Below are 22489 nucleotides of genomic sequence, written 5' to 3'. Positions count from 1 at the left end.
TGTCAGGGCATTTTTTTTTATCAAAACTCACAGAGCAGTCACTAAACTTTTACTAAATTTACCGTGACCACTCCGTGATTTTTCACCAGGACAAATCTGCAGCTCTAATGCTTATTTATTTGCAATCATAAGTGGTAAGCGCAAGGATTGCCTTGCAGTGTGTGGTTTCAGAGTAGCAGCCGTGTTAGTCTGTATTCGCAAAAAGAAAAGGAGGACTTGTGGCACCTTAGAGACTAACCAATTTATTTGAGCATAAGCTTTCGTGAGCTACAGCTCACTTCATTGGATGCCACAAGTCCTCCTTTTCTTCTTGCAATGTGTTTCCCAAACAGATATTTACTTGCGTTTCACTTGTCCCTGTGAACCTGTACCCTGCACGTGTTTATCTGTTTCAAAGTGTTCTAACAGGGAGAAGGTTGGAATTTGTAGGTGTTCCAAGACTTCTTGTATAATCATTTGGTATTATTTTTTAGATTGTCCCCTACCACTGAAAACAAGCTTCGCCTCCATTACAGACGAGCCCTGAGGAACAATACAGACCCTTACAAAAGAGCTGTTTATTGTATCATAGGCCGGTGTGACATCGCTGATAACCAGAGTGAAGTTGCTGACAAAACAGAAGATTATCTTTGGCTAAAGGTAAGTGTGATTTCAATACTAGGATTCAATAGGCCACATCCTCTCAGCATTGGTCCATTGACTTCAGCAATCTTCACTGAGGCTCATTAGATGAGGATCTGACCTCGTGTACTTATAGCTATTGGAAGGTGAGGAAGGATGGCTCTTCCTCCAGCATTACACACAGTTATTCTGCCTCCCAGTACATTCCAATCTTAAGTCTTTCTGCTGCATTAAAATGACATGGTTTACGGCAGTTGTGGTGGCAAAATGGTGACAGAAACCTGTCCCAACTCCAGTCTGTCATTTCCCATGCCACCAGAGCTGACATTAGTGTGAAGGCTGCTTACTTATCCTCTGCAGAAAGAGAGTGGCTCTCCTCACTCAACAGCAATTCCCTTCAGCTGATTAAGGAGCATAACTAACTTGTTGCAAAGAGAGTCCTTTACAGTTCATCCTTCCTGGATGGATCTTGGCTGAAATGTTGGCCTGGGAGTTGAGAGAAGAAGAAAATGTGAATAACTCTCTGCAGTGTTGGGGGTTCCACGGAGGGAATATGGGTAAATATTGGTCGTTAGGGTATTTTCTCCTCCTACATGGAAGTCAAGGAATTAGAATAGCGAGTTTGCCTTGTAAATGCAAAATGTTGTCATTATTATTGGTGGCTTGTGCCCCATGGATTTCATTTGATTGCATGCACAACTGTGAAGAAATCGTTAGGTGTGTCAAAATAGAATTCTGTTATTCTTCTTTCTCGTCTCTTCATGCTCCAGCAGTTGATTTAATGTAGGTCCAGTGTCTGACTGCAAGTGGCTGCTAGTCTATTGGCCAGCTCCTGGAAGAGCACTTTTCAGTTGCCTCCATCATGCAGGAGACAGTTACTTAAAGGTCCGTGTTTCCCCTTTTTTGTATTTAGCTGAACCAGGTGTGTTTTGAGGATGATGGTACCAGCTCCCCCCAGGACAGGTTAACGTTATCGCAGTTCCAGAAACAACTACTTGAAGACTATGGTAAGGGAGCTTTTGTGGGACTGACTCTTTGGCTGGGGTTCAACCTCTCTGCTGAAAGTACTTTCTACTTCTTATGTAAACTCTAAAATCCACTTAGACCCTTCAGCTCCCCAGTTGCTTACTTCTGAGTCTCTGAGAGCCCTCAAATACAGCGAGTCCCTGAGAGGACTGGCAGATTTCATAAGAACTGCTGAATGGGTCATATGCCTTGTCATCAGTCCAGGTAAGTAACACCCATACGCTGTCCAGAGCAGGAGTCCCATGTGTTGTGTCCGTTCCAAATTGCAGATCGTTTTCTCTCTTCCCGGGTCTGCTAAACTCTTCTAGTAGAGCTGCCAGTTGTTGGAATCAAGGGAAGAAAATGGAGTCTCTCTCGGTCGCAGGAATGTCTTTCTTTCCAACATTTGTCTGAACACTTGAACCCCTGAGTTACTGCCTGTAGATGACCCTACCAAGTCACTCACTGAAGACTCAAACGAGTGAATATGGCAGGAGCTTGGCCGTATAAATCGTGGTCATTTCCACTTCGGAAGGTTTGGGGAGTGGGCGAGCGGTGAGGTGAGAGTGTCCAGTTCCTCCCCCGGATGCCTGTATTCAAAAATCATCTGGTCAATCTGACTGCTGAAAAAATACCGGGCTTGATTCTCCACTGCCCTGTAGTTTTATCGTTTATACGCTCGTACAGTGAGTGCAGAGAGATTGTAAACAGGTACCAGTGCTGCGAGTGGGTGGAGAATTCTGATTTGGTGGTGTTTTGCACTTGCTTTGCACAGGGGTAAATGTGGACACAAGGTTCAGGACAGTGGAGAATCTGTCTGAATTGAGGCATCTTTGTCAGGAGGGAGAAGAGGGACTCCTTTCATGATGAGTAACTGTGTTCCCTTCTGCTGCTGCAACCTTTCATGATGTACATGCAATAGGGCAATTATAGATAAGCCAGAGATGTGTGATTAGATATTCTGTTTTGTCTTGTGTGTTTATTTCCACGTGGAGTGAGTAAGCGATGGTGATGTACGGTGACAGAAAGCACCTACTGTCACAGATCGCAGTTGCAAAATCATCTTCACTTACACGGGTATGTTTCTTTCCTCAGGCGAATCGCATTTTGCAGTGAATCAGCAGCCTCTTCTCTACTTCCAAGTATTGTTCTTGACAGCACAGTTTGAAGCTGCAATTGCTTTTCTCTTCCGGATGGAGCGCTTGCGTTGTCATGCTGTTCACATTGCTTTGGTCCTCTTTGAGTTAAAGCTGCTCCTGAAATCTTCTGGGCAGAGCGCACAGCTGTGTAAGTCCTGCATGCTTCCCACTACCATTCAGCCCTGGCCTTTAACCCTGGAGAGACTGCAGGTGGACATATCCATCCTAACCCATCATTTGAACCAACAGTGAAACATGCCAGCGTTCCCTAAGGGTTAACCATGTGGGTCTGTTTAGATATTCACAGAGTGAGTGAGTGTCTTGGATGAAACACTGCTTTGATCTTTTGGTTAATGTAGGATGGTGCCAAAATGTCTGATGCTAAGAAATCTTGTTTTGGTCCATGTTATTTCCAATGTCACAGTAAGTCATGAAGCTGGCGACCCTCCCGGCATGAGGCGCCTTAATTTCGTTCGCCTTTTGATGCTCTACACCCGTAAATTTGAGTCAACGGACCCAAGGGAAGCTCTGCAGTATTTTTACTTTCTCAGGTAGGAGCCTGGGTCTAAAATTCAGTGGCACAGTTATATTATGTTAGCAATAACCACAGACTGTCTGTGAAACACACATTTTGTTTCTTTTGTTTTGTTTGTATTTTGCAGGAACGAGAAGGATAGCCAAGGAGAGAACATGTTCTTGCGTTGTGTTAGTGAGCTAGTAATCGAAAGTAGAGAGGTATGTTTGGGTAACCGTTTTCTTCACTTAAAGTGCAATTCACCCCTTTATAGAAGGCCAGTTCAAGGCCTTGTGCACTACTTAAGCCAAATTGGCCTGAGACATTTAATTTCTCTCCTGGTCTGTTTCTCTCCCATTGCATGGATCAAGAGAGAACTGATCTATTTCTCAGAAAGGCCGTATGACCATATGTCTGGTGTTAGTTTAATACAGCACCAGAGGAGTTTGCATTTTTGTGTATTTATTTTAAATAAAAATCTTGGCTTCACTGAGTGCTGTTTGTGGTTTACTCAGGACTGCAACTTTAGGCTGCTACCAAGTGTGTTGCAGTAGGTGTGCAGTTAATTTCCTTTCTTTCTTATTTTTTTGTGTACCTGTAGTTTGATATGATTCTGGGGAAGCTGGAGAATGATGGCAGTAGGAAGGTGAGTTGAGAGCATTTTGTGTCTATATATGACATGATATATGTATCTCATTCTCTGGGCGTGGATGGATGTGTGTGCATGCACACAAGATGATTTTCCAGTTATTCTCGAGTCAATTTCTGGCTTTCCTGCATTTTTTCACAGCTAAGGTAATACCATGGTTACATGCAGACTATTGCTGCAAGCACAAAGTCATTGTGAGCTGCGTAATTGTGAAGGGGTGATGGTTGGCAAGGAGGAAGGCAAATTACAAGGGGTCTAGAATGAAAAGAGAATATAATTAAAGTATATATCTAAAGAGACAAAAGGCATAGTGTGAAATCCTGGCTCTATTGGATTCGGTGGCAAAATTCTCAACTGACTTCAGTGAGGCCAGGATTTCATCTGTTCTGTAATCAACAGCCCAAGATTTTGGCGTTGGATTTAGGTTTTGGGTTAAAGAAGGCTTATATAATAAACCAGTAGCTGAACCCATAAATAGCCTGTGAAAAATTTTTTTCTTCTGTTGTTAATGTGGAATATATATATACTCATTCGCTTTAAAGGAGAAATGTGTTGCAACCCCTTACAAATCCTTATGATTAAAGAAATGAGGGCTAACATACCAAAGGCATAGCACAAGTAAGTGATCCTGTCTCTCCATACAAATGAAGATGAATATCTGATCAAAGAATCAGTCGTCTTAACTGAGTGATGAATCTTGCTGCTGCTGCAAAAAAACCCCAAACAACTAAAATGTGTGCACACACCTAGGGTAGGAGAAAACTTGAGCTTCGTTTTTTAAACTGTATACAGTTCTGGAAAATGAATAAAAAGTTTCTGTTCAATGAAGCCCCATTTTTCTTTGTGCTCCTTAGTTTGGAGCATAAACCTAATTCCCTAACATGTTCAGATCTCAATAATCTTGCCTGATGTTTTACACTTACAAGTGTCAAAAAGTACTTTTGATTTCTGACAGAATTTTTCTTTGGACATTTCTCCCCTGTCGGCTTTTATCCCTTTTTTAGGCTAAAAGCATCAAGCATAGGTTGCCCTATTTTCTTTTATGTAATGATCTTTTATTTTCTTAGGTTGCCCTATTTTCTTTTATGCAATGATTTTGATAGCTGCTTTCAACTACCTGAAAGGGGGTTCCAAAGAGGATGGCTCTAGACTGTTCTCAATGGTAGCAGATGACAGAACGAGGAGTAATGGTCTCAAGTTGCAGTGGGGGAGGTTTAGATTGGATATTAGGAAAAACTTTTTCACTAAGAGGGTGGTGAAACACTGGAATGCGTTACCTAGGGAGGTGGTAGAATCTCCTTCCTTAGAGGTTTTTAAGGTCAGGCTTGACAAAGCCCTGGCTGGGATGATTTAACTGGGAATTGGTCCTGCTTTGAGCAGGGGGTTGGACTAGATGACCTTCTGGGGTCCCTTCCAACCCTGATATTCTATGATTCTATGATCTTTCCCTGTGTTTTTCCTTTTTATATTTCTGTGTGTGGTATATTTAGAGAGAGAGGTTTCAGGTTATCTTTAATAATTATTCCTGTTTTCTTGCTTTTACTTGATTCCTTTCAAATGTAACTGTTTGTTTGTTTTGTTTGTTTGTTTATGAAGACGGTGAGACCAGAATTCAGAACCATTTTTAAAGTAGTGAATCTTTCCAGGAATTTGTGATCCCATTTTTATACTTCTCCTATGTCCTTCTCAGAAACCTCTGGACGTTTTTTTTCTCTCCCTTTTATTTTGTACTTTTTCTTTGTGCTAATAACTCTTGCCTTTCGTTTGTCAGCGTAACATTTTTGCAACCTGTCAAACCATATATACAACCTTTCCGAAGCCTCTGAAGTGTTATATGCCCAAGTCTTTTGTGTTTCACTGTTCTCCCTGGTGATGTCTTCAGCAAATTAAAATAATTTAGAATTTGACCTATTATGTGGGTCATTTTGAATAAATTAGAAACAGCTGATATCTCAGTGCTCACTCCCCAGTTGGAGAACTCTTCTCTTACAAGAGCTCTTTCTATTTTTAATGTGGCCTTCTTATTTGTTCCCATAGAAATGTACAGTCCATTCTGACCACAATCTGACATGTATACTATTCATTGCCTTGACAGAATATTCCAGGAATTTAAAAACTGTCTGATTTTCAAATGCTTTTTCCCCCTCTTCCTCCCTTTTTGTCTTGTCTCATCAGCCAGGAGTGATAGACAAGTTTACTACTGACACAAAACCTATTATTAACAAAGTTGCTTCAGCGGCAGAAAATAAAGGATTATTTGAAGAAGCTGCAAAACTTTACGACCTTGCAAAGGTAAATGTGTTCTCATAGCTGCCATCCATATCTACCTATTTCATCTTATTTTAAAACAAATCAACATTGATTTGAAGGTTATTTTAATCTCAGAACGTGAACTGTCTTGACAATATTAAGCCCAAATCTTGCTCATCTCATTCTATAGCTCTTCCATGGGCTTTACTGAGGTGACTCGAAAGTAAAGCAAAGAGGACTTGGATCTTAGCATCCAACCCATACTGGGATTTAGCTATATGGTCCTTAAGCAGTCTAGGTTCCTGATCGATGTACAATCCACTTTTCGAATAATTGTTTCCATGAGCAAGATTGTTCTAGCCAGCAAAGCAATTTACCCAGTGTGTGTTCTTCATATTTAATTGAAATAGCATTTGGAAACAAGGCTAAAACAATAGGGCCTTTATTGCAGTAGGTACACCTACTTTGCTGTTGAAATCTATCTGAAGTCAAAGAGAATGGTGCGGTGGCCAGCTGTTTAATAGGGAATGGAATGCCACGTGCTTTTCCAATTTTCTGGTATAACAGATGGCTATCTAACCGGTAATAATGGAGTGCCCAATCTCTGCTCTCAGTGGGGAGACACTCAGCACCCACAGAATCAGGACTTTTTACATTTTCTTCACAAGGTGCGAGAGCCAGGTTCTGTAACATTGCTTTTTCTTTCACGTCTTTTTATTTAACAGAATCCAGATAAGGTATTAGAACTGATTAATAAATTACTCAGTCCTGTGGTTCCACAGATCAGCACTCCCCAGTCTAACAAAGAGAGGCTGAAGAATATGGCACATTCCATTGCAGCGAGGTAAGACTGGGAGTTGGATGTCTGAGACTGCAAAGTGACTAGAGTGTACCTGACCATTCCAGTTCAGGTTTCTACACCTCTGACAGTCAATACACTGGGGATTTTCTTAACCTTGCTCATGCTGGCTTGAGCAGTATCCTTATTGATGATTTCAATGGAGAAGGGGCAGAACTTGCCCTGCCCTGCTTTTAATTACTGTATATTACACAAATAGAAAATGTAATCTCGTGTTCCTGGTCAGATGAATGTGACAGAAGCAAGATATATTCTCCTTGGTCAAATTAGAAAAGGAGACTTGCAATATCACTGGAAAGAAGGAGGGTGGTGGGGAGAGAGAGAGAATCTAGACAGCAATAAGTATAATTAGTTGTACATTTTAGAAAGAGAATTTTTAATGAAATTTCCTTAGGCAAATTAGTGAGTAGTGATTGTTAGTTAGTAGTAGTGCAACTCACTAACTTAAAGTTTGAATTAAGAATAAGCTTTAATAACTGGGGCTGTTTTGAGAGAATTGGAGACCAGATGGAAGTGTTGGAGGTTAGCATCCTGAAAACTTGGTTTTCCAAGAACCAGGTTTGTTTCATTGCTGTTTTAAGAAGATAGCATTGAATTAAAAAGGCAACAGATTTAAACTCAAAATGGATAAGGCTGTTTTACAGAAGATGAAGTGAACCAGTCCTGCCACAAAATGTTGTTGAGATAAAGCGCATTATAGGAATCCAAAAAGGAAGATTGTCATTTGCGGTTACAGTACGCTAACTGGGATAAACATTTATAAGGATCTTCAGCCTTCCTGCGCCACCAACTTTCTGGGGTTAGGAGTAAACTGCTCTCATTGGCATGTTGTTGCAAATAGTCCCATTTTTACATCTTCCTTTGAAACATCTGATGGGGCTGTTGTCAGAGACAGGATACTATACATCATGCTTCTGATGAAGTATGGGAATTCCTGAGTTTCAATAAAGGAAAATCCCGGTGCTTTTAGAAAACTTCTTAATTCTTACCATAGTACCTTCTGCTGTGCAAAAAATAAATAAAATAAACTAAGCAAATCTCCAAGTATTTCTGTCCTTTAAAATGGTGTGTTGAGTTTTAGCCTATCTTTGACTTTCTTTACTGAAAAGTGATATTTTCAGGTCACTGTTTCAATCTATCCTATCTCCTGATAGTGAGGGTTAAAACAAGAGTGAAAATTAGTACTATATTGACTTAATATGATATTCAGCAGCCATCAAGAAGAATGAAGCCGATGGTTAGAATTTATGATATAACAGAATCTACAGTAGCACTTTAATAGCTTGTTTCAGTCTCCATGAGGGGGACTTCTAAACATGACTGTTCTATAGTACTGCTTTACAGCCACACCATCAATGGCTAGGTCAGCCACTTCTGCTTTTTCTCTCCACCTTGTGCTTCCTAATGTTCAGGACACTTGACTAGGCCATGGGTTTCTTTTTCCCATTTAATTATTGTATAGGGCTTTTCTTCAGCTTATGTATTGTGGACAATGTTTTAGTGACACAAGCAGCACTTGAGCCAGTGATCACCTTCTTGCACCATTTCGCAGAAACAGAGGACATGCCATCTACACAGTAGACCAAATGTCCATCTAGTTTGGTATTCTGTCCCCAGCAGTGGCTAATACAAGATGCATCAGAGGACAGATGGTTAAAAGTCTGTATAATGCACTTGACCAACTGCACTGTACTACTGGAGTGGGGAAGAGAGCCAGACCCTGTTGGCAATCTGTTCAGACTATAAAGAATGAGGATTGGTTGCTTTTGTATTTCTGTTCTAAGTAGTATAGCTAGAAATAATATTCCTAAGTGTCTAACCCTTTTTTAAGTCCTACTAAGGTATTTGCCTGAATATCCCAAGGCAGCAAGTTTCACAGGTAACTATGCTGTATAAGCAGTATTTTAGAGATGCTTAGACAACACCTGCCCATCAGATAAATAGGATTCCAGTTTCCATAACCAGTTGTCACTTGCATATGGAAACATTAGCAATGTAAATGTAAATAAACATTTTATTTGTGAGTAAGAATTAGGAGTGGGAGGAATAATTAAAGTGAGCCAAAGAGAAAGCCGCCAGAAACTCTGTTACGGTTAAGAGAAATGAAAGCTGCCTTTTTGTTGTTAGATGCCTCTGTCTTTTTGCTTCAAGCCTGATCTTCCAAGGAATTGCAAGTTAGGGACTCGTGTCTATAAGTGGATGCTGTTTTGCACAGTAAAATTATAAACACTTTTTTTTTTCTTTCAGATATAAAGCTCAAGGGATAAGTACAAAGAAATCCATTGACTCCACATTCTACCTTCTGTTAGACTTGATCACATTTTTTGATGAATATCATGCCGGCCACCTTGACAGGGCCTTTGATGTAAGTTCCATTTGAAGTATAAGACTTACCGATGCCCTTGCAAACTCAAAGCATTTCATGTAACACGACTTAAAACAATAAAAAGGTGTCATGGGATCTTACACTGAATGAGTTAAAAGGTGCAGTGATGATACAGGAGTTTAAAAAGTGTATTTCTTTCCTGTAATCTGATCAGGAAGATTTTTTTCTTGAGACAGTTTGTAGCCCCCGACCAAAATGTTCATGCTACGTCAATGAATGGGTAAGCGGTAAAATGCTGTCAAATAGCATTATCAGGTACAATTCAGTTACGTAATGGGGTTCTTTGCAAACAGGTTTGTAATTTTGAATGTTACTTAGCATATGGTAGAGAGAAATTACGTTTAAAATCTACTCTTATTCCTGCTCTCCTTTTTGCAGATTATTGAACATCTAAAGCTCGTGCCCCTGAGCCAAGACTGTGTGGAAGAGAGGGTGGCTGCCTTCAGAAATTTCAGCGATGAAGTAAGCAACACCTTGTGCCCTCAACCTTTTGCTACTTATGCTATTTATGTGGAAGAGCCCTTTAGTTTTGCCGTTTTATAGTTTGTAACTGGAAATATTATTGATCAGGCCCAGATTAATTCCATATTCTAGTATTTGATCGCAAAGTTTTTCATTACACCACTTGGGCTCCTTTGTGCAGCATTAAGATCAGGCACTAGAAATCTCAGAACTTCGTATCCATTTTGTGGAACAGGATCTGTTTGGAATCTTCCACACCGTGTTTTATGAGTTCTAGAAAATTTATTTGAAAAGTTTCAACGTTTGTATTGAATTGGGCCCTCGATGCTTTCAACAGCCACTCAGCGTGTGAGGGAATGTGGGTTTCTTTCCTTCCAAACTAAAGGAAATTATTACTGGTTTGCAGGCTGCAGCAATTACCCTGGGAGATTGTCCATTGAAATTGACATGCCGGGGCAAAGCCTCCCTAGCACTTACTTTTGAACATTCTATCAAATGTTAGATGTAATCTTAAAATATATTAAAGAGAATTTTTAATAGCATAATCGTTTTTGGCTGCTACGTGAATTTGTAGATGAAAGGCTTGTGAATGAATGAATGACATTTCCCTTCAAGCCTTAGAATTTATTGATTCCTTCCTGACTCATACATGTGGTAGACTGTTGCCCTAAAGTCACTTCCCTGTAATCAAACTGCTTTAGATTCTAACAGATGCAAATCCAGCTGAAGAGTTTAATATTGTGGGTCTTGACTCTTTTTGCTTGTAAATTCACCCATCTTCAAAGTACTAGCTGAGGTGGTAAAAGAAGGATTTTCCTACCATTTATTCTATCATGATGGTTAGTGGTAGGATGAAGCATCCTGAGCAGCCTTTACTGTGCTTTCTATCATCTTAGCACAAAAACTAGTATCCAAATGACCACCATGCCCATAGCTAATGCCACAGAATTTTAGGGAAAAAAAACCCCTCACTGTTGCAGCATAAGTGATGGTAGCAGTAGGGGGAATTTTCTAACATTCCATAGCATGGCCCATCTGTAAAGCATCCTCTCTGCCTACCAGTTTCTAACGAAGAACCACAGCCTTTTGACATAAGGGTTAGATCAGAATTTAAAAGAGAAGAGTGTCTGGAGCCATTTGAAAGCAATCTCTTCAGTGTAATACCCGGTTTCGAATACTGAATAGTGGTTGTCTTTGTTGGCCTTTCAAGTCCCCCAGTTCAGTTGATCTCATAACAACATTTTTAAGAAAATGTCTTGCTTGGTATTGTCAGCTTGGAAATGAACACAGGAGTAGGAAACTGACCGAATGAGTGACAGCCTAATGCTCAGGGACTGTGCCCATGCTGATGTGACAGCATTGCTGTCATCTCTTGACTCTGTTTGAAGCAATGAATCATACAGTACTAAGAATGGAAAAGGTACTCTTTTCAGTTTCACTCTTCATGTCCTAGATCGGTAGATCAAGTCTGTAGTGTCTTCATGGAAACCTTGGAAATCTGTCCTGTTTAGCAGCAGTTCAGCTGATGTCATCAACTTTTTTCTTCCCTCCGGTTTTATTTCTTTGGATATTTGCCATAAATCAGCGTATTTTGTTTCTTCAGAGTTCATATTCTCCTGCTGCTCATTCCCCACCTGAAGTCACAATCCTCTATTCGTTATGACCCAGTCATCTTCAAATCAAGTTAATTATGAGGTGGCATTTCTCAACACATCCTTCTGTATAAACAACAGATAGTGCTAGGCTTTCTGACCTCTTGTACTAACAGCAATGACTCCATATTGACCTGCTCTTCTTTCCCTTGTGTTCTTTTTTTCTTTGCATAGATCAGACACAATTTATCTGAGGTCCTTCTTGCGACCATGAATATTTTGTTCACGCAATACAAGAGGATGAAAGGCACAAGCCCTGCCACTCCTGCAAGACCCCAGCGTGTAATGGAGGATAGAGATTCGGTAAGGTTATAGTCCTTATCGTCGGTCAGTGATGTTTTCTGAATGCTTTCTTCTTTTGTTTCAAGATTTTGGGTCTCAAATGTATGTAACAATGAACCTCAGATGGTCACTATCTTAGACTGACTTGTTCTTCACTTACAAGACAGCTTGCTTAGGGTATGTCTACATTCCGGTTAACCCAGGCTCTTAGCTGGGCTTTAGCCTGTGATCCACACACACAAATCTCTGACCGGGTTTGGAGGCACTTTAAGCCTCGGCTACCTGACCTGGCTAGGGACGTGGGTTAGAACCCAAGCATTGCATTGACTGAGGCTTGAGCCTGCCCACTTTGTAGTGAGGATGCAGGCTTAAAAAAAAGGGTAAAGACAAAGATTTATGGGGGCTCAACCCTTTAATGTTGGGAAAGAATGTCATTGTAAATCGCACTACCCTAATTTTTAAAATGTAGTTACATCCTGTACCCTCTCTTATCAAGAAAAGTGTGATAAATTTGCCCATTGATGGGATCTTTATTAGCTATTGCCCCATAACTAATGCACTGAATCCAATGATTGATGCAGTGGATTTGACTGTTACACCGTTCACTATTAAGAACCTGACTCCCTCTCCTCCTGTCATTTAGGTTAGTGCTTTGTCCCTGATGTTGCAAAACAGATTTCTAGATCTTGTTTCCATTTTAACCTGAGTGGGGTGGGGTGAGGGGGAGGGATTTAAGGGACCCCACGATCCCAAAACTTCCACACCAAGGAAACATGGAAGGAACATGTAGAAATTCCTCAAGGGCAGCGAAATAAACCTCCAGTATGTGTCACTGCAGGGACAGACTTTAAACTGAACTAGAGAGTTTTCAGTATTACTGGTTACAACTGGGACCAAACCTCAAGTCTTTACGCAGGTAAACCTCCCATGGATAGGCCTGAGTGAGGAGTACAGGAACTTGGCCTTTAATTTAACTGGTTGGGGGGAAAAAATCAATTCCCCCTTTAGAGTTAATAACAACTCAGGTCGTAGTCAGCTTTATTTCCTGTGTTTATCACATACGAGGCAAATACTATAGCTTGACTTGCACATTTCAGTGTTAGAGAGAACCTTTTCCACAATAGATACATTTAAAAGAGATTAAAGTTTACATTTTTTAAAAATCAAGGTGATAAAGTACCTTTTTGCTTGACCCAACACTCTCACAAATCTTGGGAGACAGGCCAGTCCTTGCCTACAGACAGCCCCGCAACCTGAAGCAAATACTCACCAACAACCACATACCACACAACAGAACCACTAACCCAGGAACTTATCCTTGCAACAAAGCCCGTTGCCAACTGTGCCCACATATCTATTCAGGGGACACCATCACAGGGCCTAATAACATCAGCCACACTATCAGAGGCTCGTTCACCTGCACATCCACCAATGTGATATATGCCATCATGTGCCAGCAATGCCCCTCTGCCATGTACATTGGTCAAACTGGACAGTCTCTACGTAAAAGAATAAATGGACACAAATCAGATGTCAAGAATTATAACATTCATAAACCAGTCGGAGAACACTTCAATCTCTCTGGTCACGCGATCACAGACATGAAGGTCGCTATCTTAAAACAAAAAAACTTCAAATCCAGACTCCAGCGAGAAACTGCTGAATTGGAATTCATTTGCAAATTGGATACTATTAATTTAGGCTTAAATAGAGACTTGGAGTGGCTAAGTCATTATGCAAGGTAGCCTGTTTCCTCTTGTTTTTTCCTACCCCCCCCCCCCCAGATGTTCTGGTTTAACTTGGATTTTAACTTGAAGAGTGGTCAGTTTGGATGAGCTATTACCAGCAGGAGAGTGAGTTTGTGTGTGTATGGGGGTGGGGGGGATGTGAGAACCTGGATTTATGCAGGAAATAGCCCAGCTTAATTGTCATGCACATTGTGTAAAGAGTTATCACTTTGGATGGGCTATCACCAGCAGGAGAGTGAATTTGTGTGGGGGGGTGGAGGGTGAGAAAACCTGGATTTGTGCTGGAAATCACTTTAGATAAGCTATTACCAGCAGGACAGTGGGGTGGGAATAGGTATTGTTTCATATTCTCTGTGTATATATAAAGCCTGCTGCAGTTTCCACGATATGCATCTGAAGAAGTGAGCTGTAGCTCACGAAAGCTTATGCTCTAATAAATTGGTTAGTCTCTAAGGTGCCACAAGTCCTCCTTTTCTTTTTGCGAATACAGACTAACACGGCTGTTACTCTGAAACCAGTCTATACTTGTATAGGTTATTTTAACCACAAAACCCAATCTTGCAATAACAATTGTAGCCTAGAGTGGCAGAAGCAAAGAAGGACTTTTAGCAGTTGGGCTGTCACGTCACTTTGAACTTACTCTTATGAGAAGCAATCTCAGAATAATGCAAGATAATACCTGTAATATAATAATACCTGTAATATTATCCCAGAACTGGCGTAAGGGTGGAGGAGAGGCAGCCTTAGCTCCAAAGTCCCTTGCTTTTAAGTTAAGCCCTTTCCTTCTACTGTGTGTTTTGTTCATGTTTCACAGTGTTGTGCCGTATTGTGTAGGTTCTGTTTTCTGCCATCTCCACTGAGGTATAACTCCAGCAAGTCCCATTGCAAGGTGCATGGTTCTTCAGGGATTATAAAACTGATCATTGACAGGATTAGCTGCTAGCTAGCAGGACTTTGCATAATACGAAACTTATGTTTTCCGGAGCCATTATAATGTCAGCTTCTTTGCTGTGAAGGTGTTCAGTGAGCAGCCTGTGCATTCCTATGCTATTGCAGTTGTGGACAGCTGCTGATTACTTTCCTTGTTTAAAAATCCTTTTAACTTTTATATTTCAGGCATGAAAGCTTGTTACCTGGCTTTCTAGCCTAGTTATGGCATCGTAGCTATTTGGTGGTGATCAGAGGCACAACTGGATTTCGGTTTCAGTACCATCCCACTTCTGTGCAACAGGAGCTTACTGTTAGACGTTGCAGTGGGCGGTATGGCTGCTGTGCCCTGTTCAGTGGAGTCACTTGTGGGAGAAGAGGACAGTGGTGTTGATCATAGCTCCACAAGAATGAAGACATCTCCCTCCTGTGGAATTAGTTACATTTGCTGGGGGATGTAAAAAAACCACAAAACTATGGCCACCATCCTCTCCTTCCTTCTGCAAAGAAGAGCTCAGACCCACAGATCTGACCCCTGGGGCATGGAAGGGGAGGTATTTAATGGCTCTCTAGCGTGCTTCCCTTTCGCTGTACCATGCAGAAACCCCACCGGGGTGGGATGGCTCTGTGGCATTCCAGTTTCACTGTTGTTGGGGTGCTTATTTTTTGGTGGGGGGAGTGGATGAGAGAAGGAAGGGGCCTTGCTCCAGCAAAATCTCGCCCACCCAAATCAGCAGGGGAAGCCAACACAAGTTCCTGTAGAGCACTTCCCCTCTGCAGATTTGGAAAATACAAACCTGCCCCTCCCGGGGAGAGATTCTAGGGAAAGCTCCTGGCAGCCTGGCTCTTGTCAGCATTGTCCAGGGGACTTGACAAGATGAGGAGAGGCTGGGCAGCAGTGTAGAGTCAAAGGTTATTCACAGAGAGATCCGTTACCTTCATCAGATCTCTAGAGACCTGCAACTGCCTCCTGGAGCCCTTTAGCTTCTTCAGTGGTAGGGGACCCCTCCTCTCTTCGGGAGAACTAATAGGAAATGTCACAAATAGCACTTCTTGCAGTTTCCTGTCCCCATTTAGGTTATTCCTACTCAGGGGAGAATGGGACCCTGAGTTAGAAGAACCTAATTCTCTTAATCGCCACTTAAATGTGCCCACTGTTGCCAAATAGGGCCACTGGGGTGACCATCTTGAGCCATATTCCAGTGAAATCAGGGGGAGTTGTATAGGTCCATATAGAGCACACAGCAATGGGGATGTGCGCGTGCGCTTTTTCAATCTTCCTGCTTCCATTAAAATAATAAGCATCATCTCTAGCTTTCCTAATGCCAGTTGAAAGCCAAGCTACCTTTTAAAATATTTTTTAAATAGCCAGGTTTTTAAGTAGAGCAATTTTTAGGAATTTATTTAATGATGAAATTAATTGGCATCGTGGATTAAGAAACAAAATCCTATCCAGCCAGACCTGGTCTGTTTGCCAAGTTTCAGTCCGAAACAGATTACAGCAAGCCACATTACGATCTGGGAAAGCATGTTTTTAATGGCAGCGGCAGCTAAACCCTAATTAACACGTCACTGCCATGTAATACACTCACCCAGTGATTTGCTATTAACTCTTTGGGACAGCTGAAGGGCATTCTCCTGGCAGAGGAAGTGAAAAAGCCACAGTGCGTTTTTTATTTGCAGGTTTTTTTTTTCAAGGCACAAGTGAAAGTTGCGTTGTTTTGTTTTGTTGATTTCTTCCTGAATGTTCCTTGAGGAATTACAACCAATGGAACACCTACATCTCTCAGCTTCTTTTAACCTTCTCTGAAAACCACCACCCCTTACTGATGAGTTACTGCTGGGGTTCAGAATGGCTTTTTAAAAATATGTTGACTTCCATATCATTGCCAATGAAAAGATAAGGGGAACAGCAAATGCACTGACTTTAAAGAGGTTTGCTCAGCATTTATTCCCTGCTCCTCAGTGTTAGTATTCATCATAGGAATAATCTCTTGCCTTTCTATACAGCGCTTTCATCTCAAAGAATCATCCCGCACTTTTACAAACGTAACCGATTCCATTCTACTCGGTGATCACTTCGCCCACTGCTAATATGCAGCCCACCTGTGGGGCAAAATGTGGCTGCCCAGCAACTGTGCCCAACAACTTAGGGAGAGCGTAAAAGAAAAATGTTGACAGTGGGAGAAAATGCAGGGGTGATTCAGAGTCTGTGTACAGAAAGTTTTCATCTGATTTGGGATTTGGCTAGGTTACAGAGATTAATATCCCCTATCTCACTTAATAATTTTCCTGCCATTGCAGAGGCCTCAGGCATTGGTAGCAACTTTCTCCCTTCTGTCCTCTGCCTGAGGACTGAAATGCCTTAGGGTATGTCTACACTGCAATGTAAACCCAAGGTTAGTGGGACTCGAGTCAGCTGACCCACGTGAGGGAACCCTGGGCTTGAGCATCTACACTGTATTTTAACCCTGTGTTAAGAATTTTCTAACTTGTGCTCGAACCTAGGGCTCTGGTGTCCACAATGCAGTGCACAAACCCGAGTCGAAGTAACTCTGTCCCACAGTCTCTAGTGCTCCCCCCTGCCCTCCAAAGTATCGTTGGTCTAGCCCTAGGACCGTGCTGCACTGTGGGGAAAAGTTACTGCCCGCCCTGCACTTTACCAGGAAGCAGCTCACTTTCCAAAAGGCTTGATGGGTTCTTTCTCCATTGCAAACCCAGGAAGCTCTCTGATAGTGTGCTTGCAAATCGGTGATCAGAACAGAATGGGTTAACGCTGACCTGAGCTTTTATCATGGCTTCCATTTTCAGCAGAATGGATTGCAGATTGTTGGGACAGAGCAGGCTAAGGAAGTTGTCCCATGGAATTGTGGGATATTTCCGGCTCACTCCTGGTACCTGAGTCAAGTGGGGCTGCATCTATGCTGCAAAGCAGTCGGGCTCAGACCCTGGGTCCTGACTTAACTTGAACTTGGACCCTCCAGCCCTGCAGAGTCTTTGGACCCTGGGTCCGAGCCCTGGGTAGGCACAATTGCAGTGTAGACACAAGGGGAATTAGGCTTGAGCCTGGGCTCAAGCACGGGCTTACGTTTCAGTGTAGACATACCCTCAGTGAAACCCAGGTTACTGGGCTCAACACACGACTAACTGGGTGAAATTTAATTGCCTCTAATATACAGGAGGTCAGGCTAGATGATCTGATGGTCCCTTCTGGCCTTAAACTCTCTGAAATATATTAAATAACCTACTGTCTCATAAATTGCAATGGGATCTGAGCGACTGCAGATCGTCAGAACCTTGGCTTTGCATCTCCCTTGAGAGGTCACCTCCAGCAATGAATTGCTGCTGCAGTGGTTCAACCCTGACTCGGCGGGAAGAGTGCCCCCTGTTGAATCACCAGCAGCACTGCTTGCAGCACGTTGGTGTTCTTGGAGGCCTCTCATCCAAATCCTTACTCAGCCCAACCTTGCTTACCTTGGGAGGGATGACCAACAGGATTGCAGCCCCGGATCAAAATGTGCTGATGTATTGCAGCTGAGGCCGTCTAGTTTTGTGTAGTGCCATACCTTTAGAAAACAGAGCTGAAGTCCCTCTGATCCTCCCTTCCCAGGGGTTTATACACATGTTATTTATATATCACAAGTGGAATAAAATGACGTTTGATCTCCGTATTAAATGAAAATTGTTTAGTATTTTCCTATAATATTATTAATCCAATTTTCCTTACATTTGAGACACTGGATTTATGCATTAGCCAAATGTGGATGCCCTTATTAAATTACATCCAGCCAGGTTCTGTTTCCATTGGCCAAATAACCGGTGTAATATTGTACTGAAAAGGGAGGGTCTTGCCCAGACAGGGTGCCGGGGTGCTGTTGTTACTGACTCCAATTATACAATAGGGTTCAATAACTCTGCGGTTTGTAAATCCCTGTACCCTGATTCATCCTGCCCTTGATTAACCATTGATATGCCCACAACAATCATAGTTGCTTCAACTTCCCAATTCATCCAGCAGACTGAAGAATGATCTTGTCTCATTATGTCTCTAAACACAGACTTTTCAGTATAACAATTTAAGTATACTTCATGTTTAGGAGGAAAACCTTACTGCAGGCTAACAAAAAGCCTCAGTTTTCAGCCTCAGATTTATTATGCACAGACTATGGCTAACCTAACCATGTAACCTGAAACATTTTCAAGATCCCGGAGTTGGTTTTTACGCATTTAATTTTTTTAATTCAGGAAATTTAAGAAAAATAGTTTTGGATGCTGCAGCTGCAGCTTGGCCACCTTTGTGCACGTGTCGTATTTTCTGTTACAGTAGAGGGTGTTAACTTTAATTTAATACCTTTATAGGCCTGATTCTCAGTTACGTTCACTGCTGTGGCAGAGCAAAGGCACTTTACAAGGAGTATAACCCACTCTGCCAGTGTGGGTAAGGGCCTTAGTGTAATAGAGAATGAAGACCTAAATGTATGTGTAGTGTGGCTGACTTCCAGGATCAATAAGTTTGTATTTCCTCTCATTTGTGCTTTAAAGTGTCAATTGTCACATTGCATTGATGTGATTTTTTTTTTTTTTGCATTTCGTAGTCCTCTTTTAAAGTAGAGAAGAATTTTGATACAGTGATGGAAATCAGTGAGATTGTTCTTGCAGCAGGGTAATACTCTGTTGCTGAAAAAGCCTTTTCTGGGGAAACTTTACATCAATGGGATTTTTAAATGAATGGGTGACTGAACATACTTTTGACAGTCACAAATGAAAATAATTGGATTTCCTTGCTAAACGTGGAGAAGCATTGTCAGAAGAGTAACAGTGTGAAAGAAAGATTATCTGTGCCTGTTTGATTTGGGAGTGTTTAATAAATGAGTCTTTAAATGAACCACTGTTCAGAGTTGAATGGTATTTCGATGGACCTAATTTAAAGTAACCAGTACTTAATTTTTTTATTTCTTAGCAACTCCGATCCCAAGCTCGTGCACTGATAACGTTTGCTGGAATGATCCCCTACAGAACGTCAGGAGACACGAATGCAAGACTGGTGCAGATGGAGGTCCTTATGAATTAGCACAGATGCTTTCAGTTAGAACTGTAGCATCCCCTTCCTGTCATTCGCTCTTTAAGCAGATGGGCCCAATATCATTTTGTATCCTGTATTTTTGTCAATGAAAATAAATTTCTTTGGTTTATATTTGTTTTTGACATCTTTTTATTTTCACCGATTTGTATTTTTTTATTCGTTTTTTAACCATTGCTTTATAGAAAAACATGCTTTAAGTAAATGGGCTGCCATACGGAGAGAGATGGGGTAGCTGTTATTTTTGGAGAGGTCAGTAAACTACTGTAGAGTACAATCAGGAAGTGACAGAGGAAGCTTTTAATGGCAATGCACTTTTCTCTGATTTGAGCATTTAATAACCACACAGCTTGGAAATCTTCACCTTTTTGGGCTTCTTTGAAAAATGAAGGTAATTTATAAGTTGAAAATATGTATATGTTCTTTGTCTTACATAAGAGCTGCTGTACATAGCATACATTGTTCTCTTGTGAATAACTATATACCTTTATATGCTGCAGTTCAGCTTTACATAGAATAGGTAGAGTTGGCAGAATTAGACTTTTATTTTTTAAAGTTTTGATGAATAATGTCAGTTTATTTTTCGTATTTTTAATTTTTATCAATTTAAATGTTCACAGTTGCAGGACATTGAGTTTTAAGCACACTTTTCAATTTCTATCTATTTTAAATTTTTCACAGTTGCAGGAAATTACAGGGAGGTCAGACAATAATTATTTAATGACGATTAGACACTGCAATTTTAAAAAATCAAAAGCTTTCTAACACAAATTGTCAACATCCCTTCAAAATGTACAAAGTAAATATCCTTAAATCAAACTGTAATAAGTTCTCATGCAGCATTTTCCTTACTTTGCCTATCTTGTAAATTTAGATGATCAATGGAAATATTTTTTTTTCATGGATTAGGGTGTGTGGTGAAATGGATGTTTACTGACTTTTTTTCTGATAAAAATCTAACCCTTCCAAGCCTAAGGAAACTGACACTTCAGAGGAGGTTTAAAATATGAGGCCAGATTCTGAGCTTACAAACGCTGGTGGAGATCCAATCTAACTGCACTGACGCCTTTGCAGGAATCGGTGAGGTTTCCAAAGAAAAACAGAAACTACTGTAACTGATTCAAAAGGATGATATTTCAGAAAAAGATTTGAACAGAAGAGTCTCATTAAATACCAGTCACTTTTTAGCCAGTCAAGACTTCAGGTTGCCATGACACAGTGTACAATTTACCCCCAGGTTAGAATGCTAGAGATCTGAAAGAGGAAGACCAAAATGTTCAAATGTGGGTGTCTGACGCAGGGTACAGTTCCCGTGGTAGCAAGTACCCACAATTCCAACTGTTGTCACTAAGAGTTCTGGGTGCTTAACACCTTTGAAAATCAGTGCTGCAGTGTGGATTTTAGGTGACTAAACTTAGGCACCCAAGTTTGAAAATGTTGACTGAAGTGTGTCATCAGGAAGGCCCAGGGATTGGATTGTATGAAAACTCACGGTCTAAAATACACTTGTATATAGTGGCCTATCCATCTTAAAAATGGAATGGGACAGATAACAGCTCTTAGCCTTTTTGCTCCTGGTCCTCCATAGCACCTGCTGTGTAGCTTTTCAGATCATGGAAATGTCAGGACATACATGGTTAGAAGCACAGCAGGTGTGTTCCAAAGAGACGAACCAGCAGTCAAGAGGTTAATACACAGAATAGTACCAGCTTTCCCATCTCGGTGCCCAGGATGGGAAGAACTGGTTTCCTATTTTGCATCACTGAGTAGGATTCGTAACGTGTAGAGGGATATATAAACACACTGCTAGTTGCTGTTCTGAGTGACTTGCAAACTATTGGGTCAGATTTTTCTCACCAGCTTTTACCACACCTTTGTTATGCCTAATTTTGTCAACTTGTCTCTGCTTTACAAGAAACCACAAGACAGCACGCAGCGGGAGACTTAGTCCTGGGGAGTTCTAGACTGTTAGAAAGACGACTGTTACTGGTATTGATCATCTGTATAGCGCCACAAATGTATGTGGTGCTCTACAAAATATGACACGTTCTCTGGCCTGAAGAGCGTAAAGTGCAAGGAAGGACAGGAGGAGGCATAAGATGAGAGCACAGTTAAGGGAGGGGATGTTGAGATACCTAAACGTTATTCGGGGCTTGTCTACACTTACCAGGGATTGATGCGTGGCAATCAATACATGGGTGGTAGATTTAACGGGTCTAGTGAAGACCTGCTAAATCAACCACGGATCGCTCTCCCGTCGACTCCTGTATTCCACCGGAACGAGAAGAGTAGGGGGAGTCAACAGGAGAGCGTCTCCTGTCGGCATAGCACAGTGTGGACCCCGCAGTAAGTAGATCTAAGCTACGTCGACCTGAGTCGCACTACTAGCGTAACTCAAATTGCGTAGTTCAGATCGACTTTCACACACAGTGTAGACAAGGCCTGGAGGATGTATTGGAGTGATCCTACATACCAGCTAACTGCCTACATTATGGTTTCATAATGAAAAAAATCACTAATTCAACATGAAAATCTCCTGTCTTTAATATTTCTGGTATGTTTGGGCATTTCCTGATATGACCCACTTCACCACTTAGTCTGATCTGCTAGAGAGCACAGGGCTGTAAACTAGACAAGAGAGTGGGGCGTCTTTTCTAAAGCCAACTGTTTAATAATCATTGACCAAATTATTTCACTTGTGTTTTTTCAGGTGAAGTCCAGTCCCCTCTCTTTCCTTCCCCAATTCTCCACCTGTCTGTACGTCAGCAAGTGCACTAACTGGACGTCCTTAGTCGTTACCTTATAACACCCTATGTAATACAGGACCCGAGGAATCATGCCTTGTCCTAAGGCAGCACTGGAACTGCTCCCTCTCCGAAGAGATCACCTTGAGAGGAGCAGGCCTTTTTCCTGAA

General features: G+C 41.4%; 1 protein-coding gene across 3 annotated transcripts in view; it reads left to right on the top strand.

Moving 5' to 3' along the window:
- The window catches only part of NUP93 (nucleoporin 93), a 123860-nt gene extending 104174 nt beyond the window's left edge, over positions 1–19686 (top strand). For all 3 annotated transcript variants that reach the window (XM_073307468.1, XM_073307467.1, XM_073307466.2), the window contains exons 11-22: positions 474–639; positions 1535–1628; positions 2722–2913; positions 3190–3316; positions 3428–3500; positions 3881–3925; positions 6104–6220; positions 6904–7022; positions 9285–9402; positions 9802–9885; positions 11712–11840; positions 19455–19686. In XM_073307468.1, coding sequence (XP_073163569.1) covers positions 474–639; positions 1535–1628; positions 2722–2913; positions 3190–3316; positions 3428–3500; positions 3881–3925; positions 6104–6220; positions 6904–7022; positions 9285–9402; positions 9802–9885; positions 11712–11840; positions 19455–19565 — 1375 coding nt within the window. In that variant the 3' untranslated portion in view covers positions 19566–19686. The remainder of the gene's footprint in view (positions 1–473; positions 640–1534; positions 1629–2721; positions 2914–3189; positions 3317–3427; positions 3501–3880; positions 3926–6103; positions 6221–6903; positions 7023–9284; positions 9403–9801; positions 9886–11711; positions 11841–19454) is intronic.
- Positions 19687–22489: the final 2803 nt, after the last annotated feature.

This window comes from Lepidochelys kempii, chromosome 12, assembly GCF_965140285.1.
Source record: "Lepidochelys kempii isolate rLepKem1 chromosome 12, rLepKem1.hap1, whole genome shotgun sequence".
NCBI classification, from domain to species: Eukaryota; Metazoa; Chordata; order Testudines; family Cheloniidae; genus Lepidochelys; species Lepidochelys kempii.
Note: the sequence above shows the minus strand (reverse complement) of the source record. Positions and strands in the feature narration are given on the sequence as shown.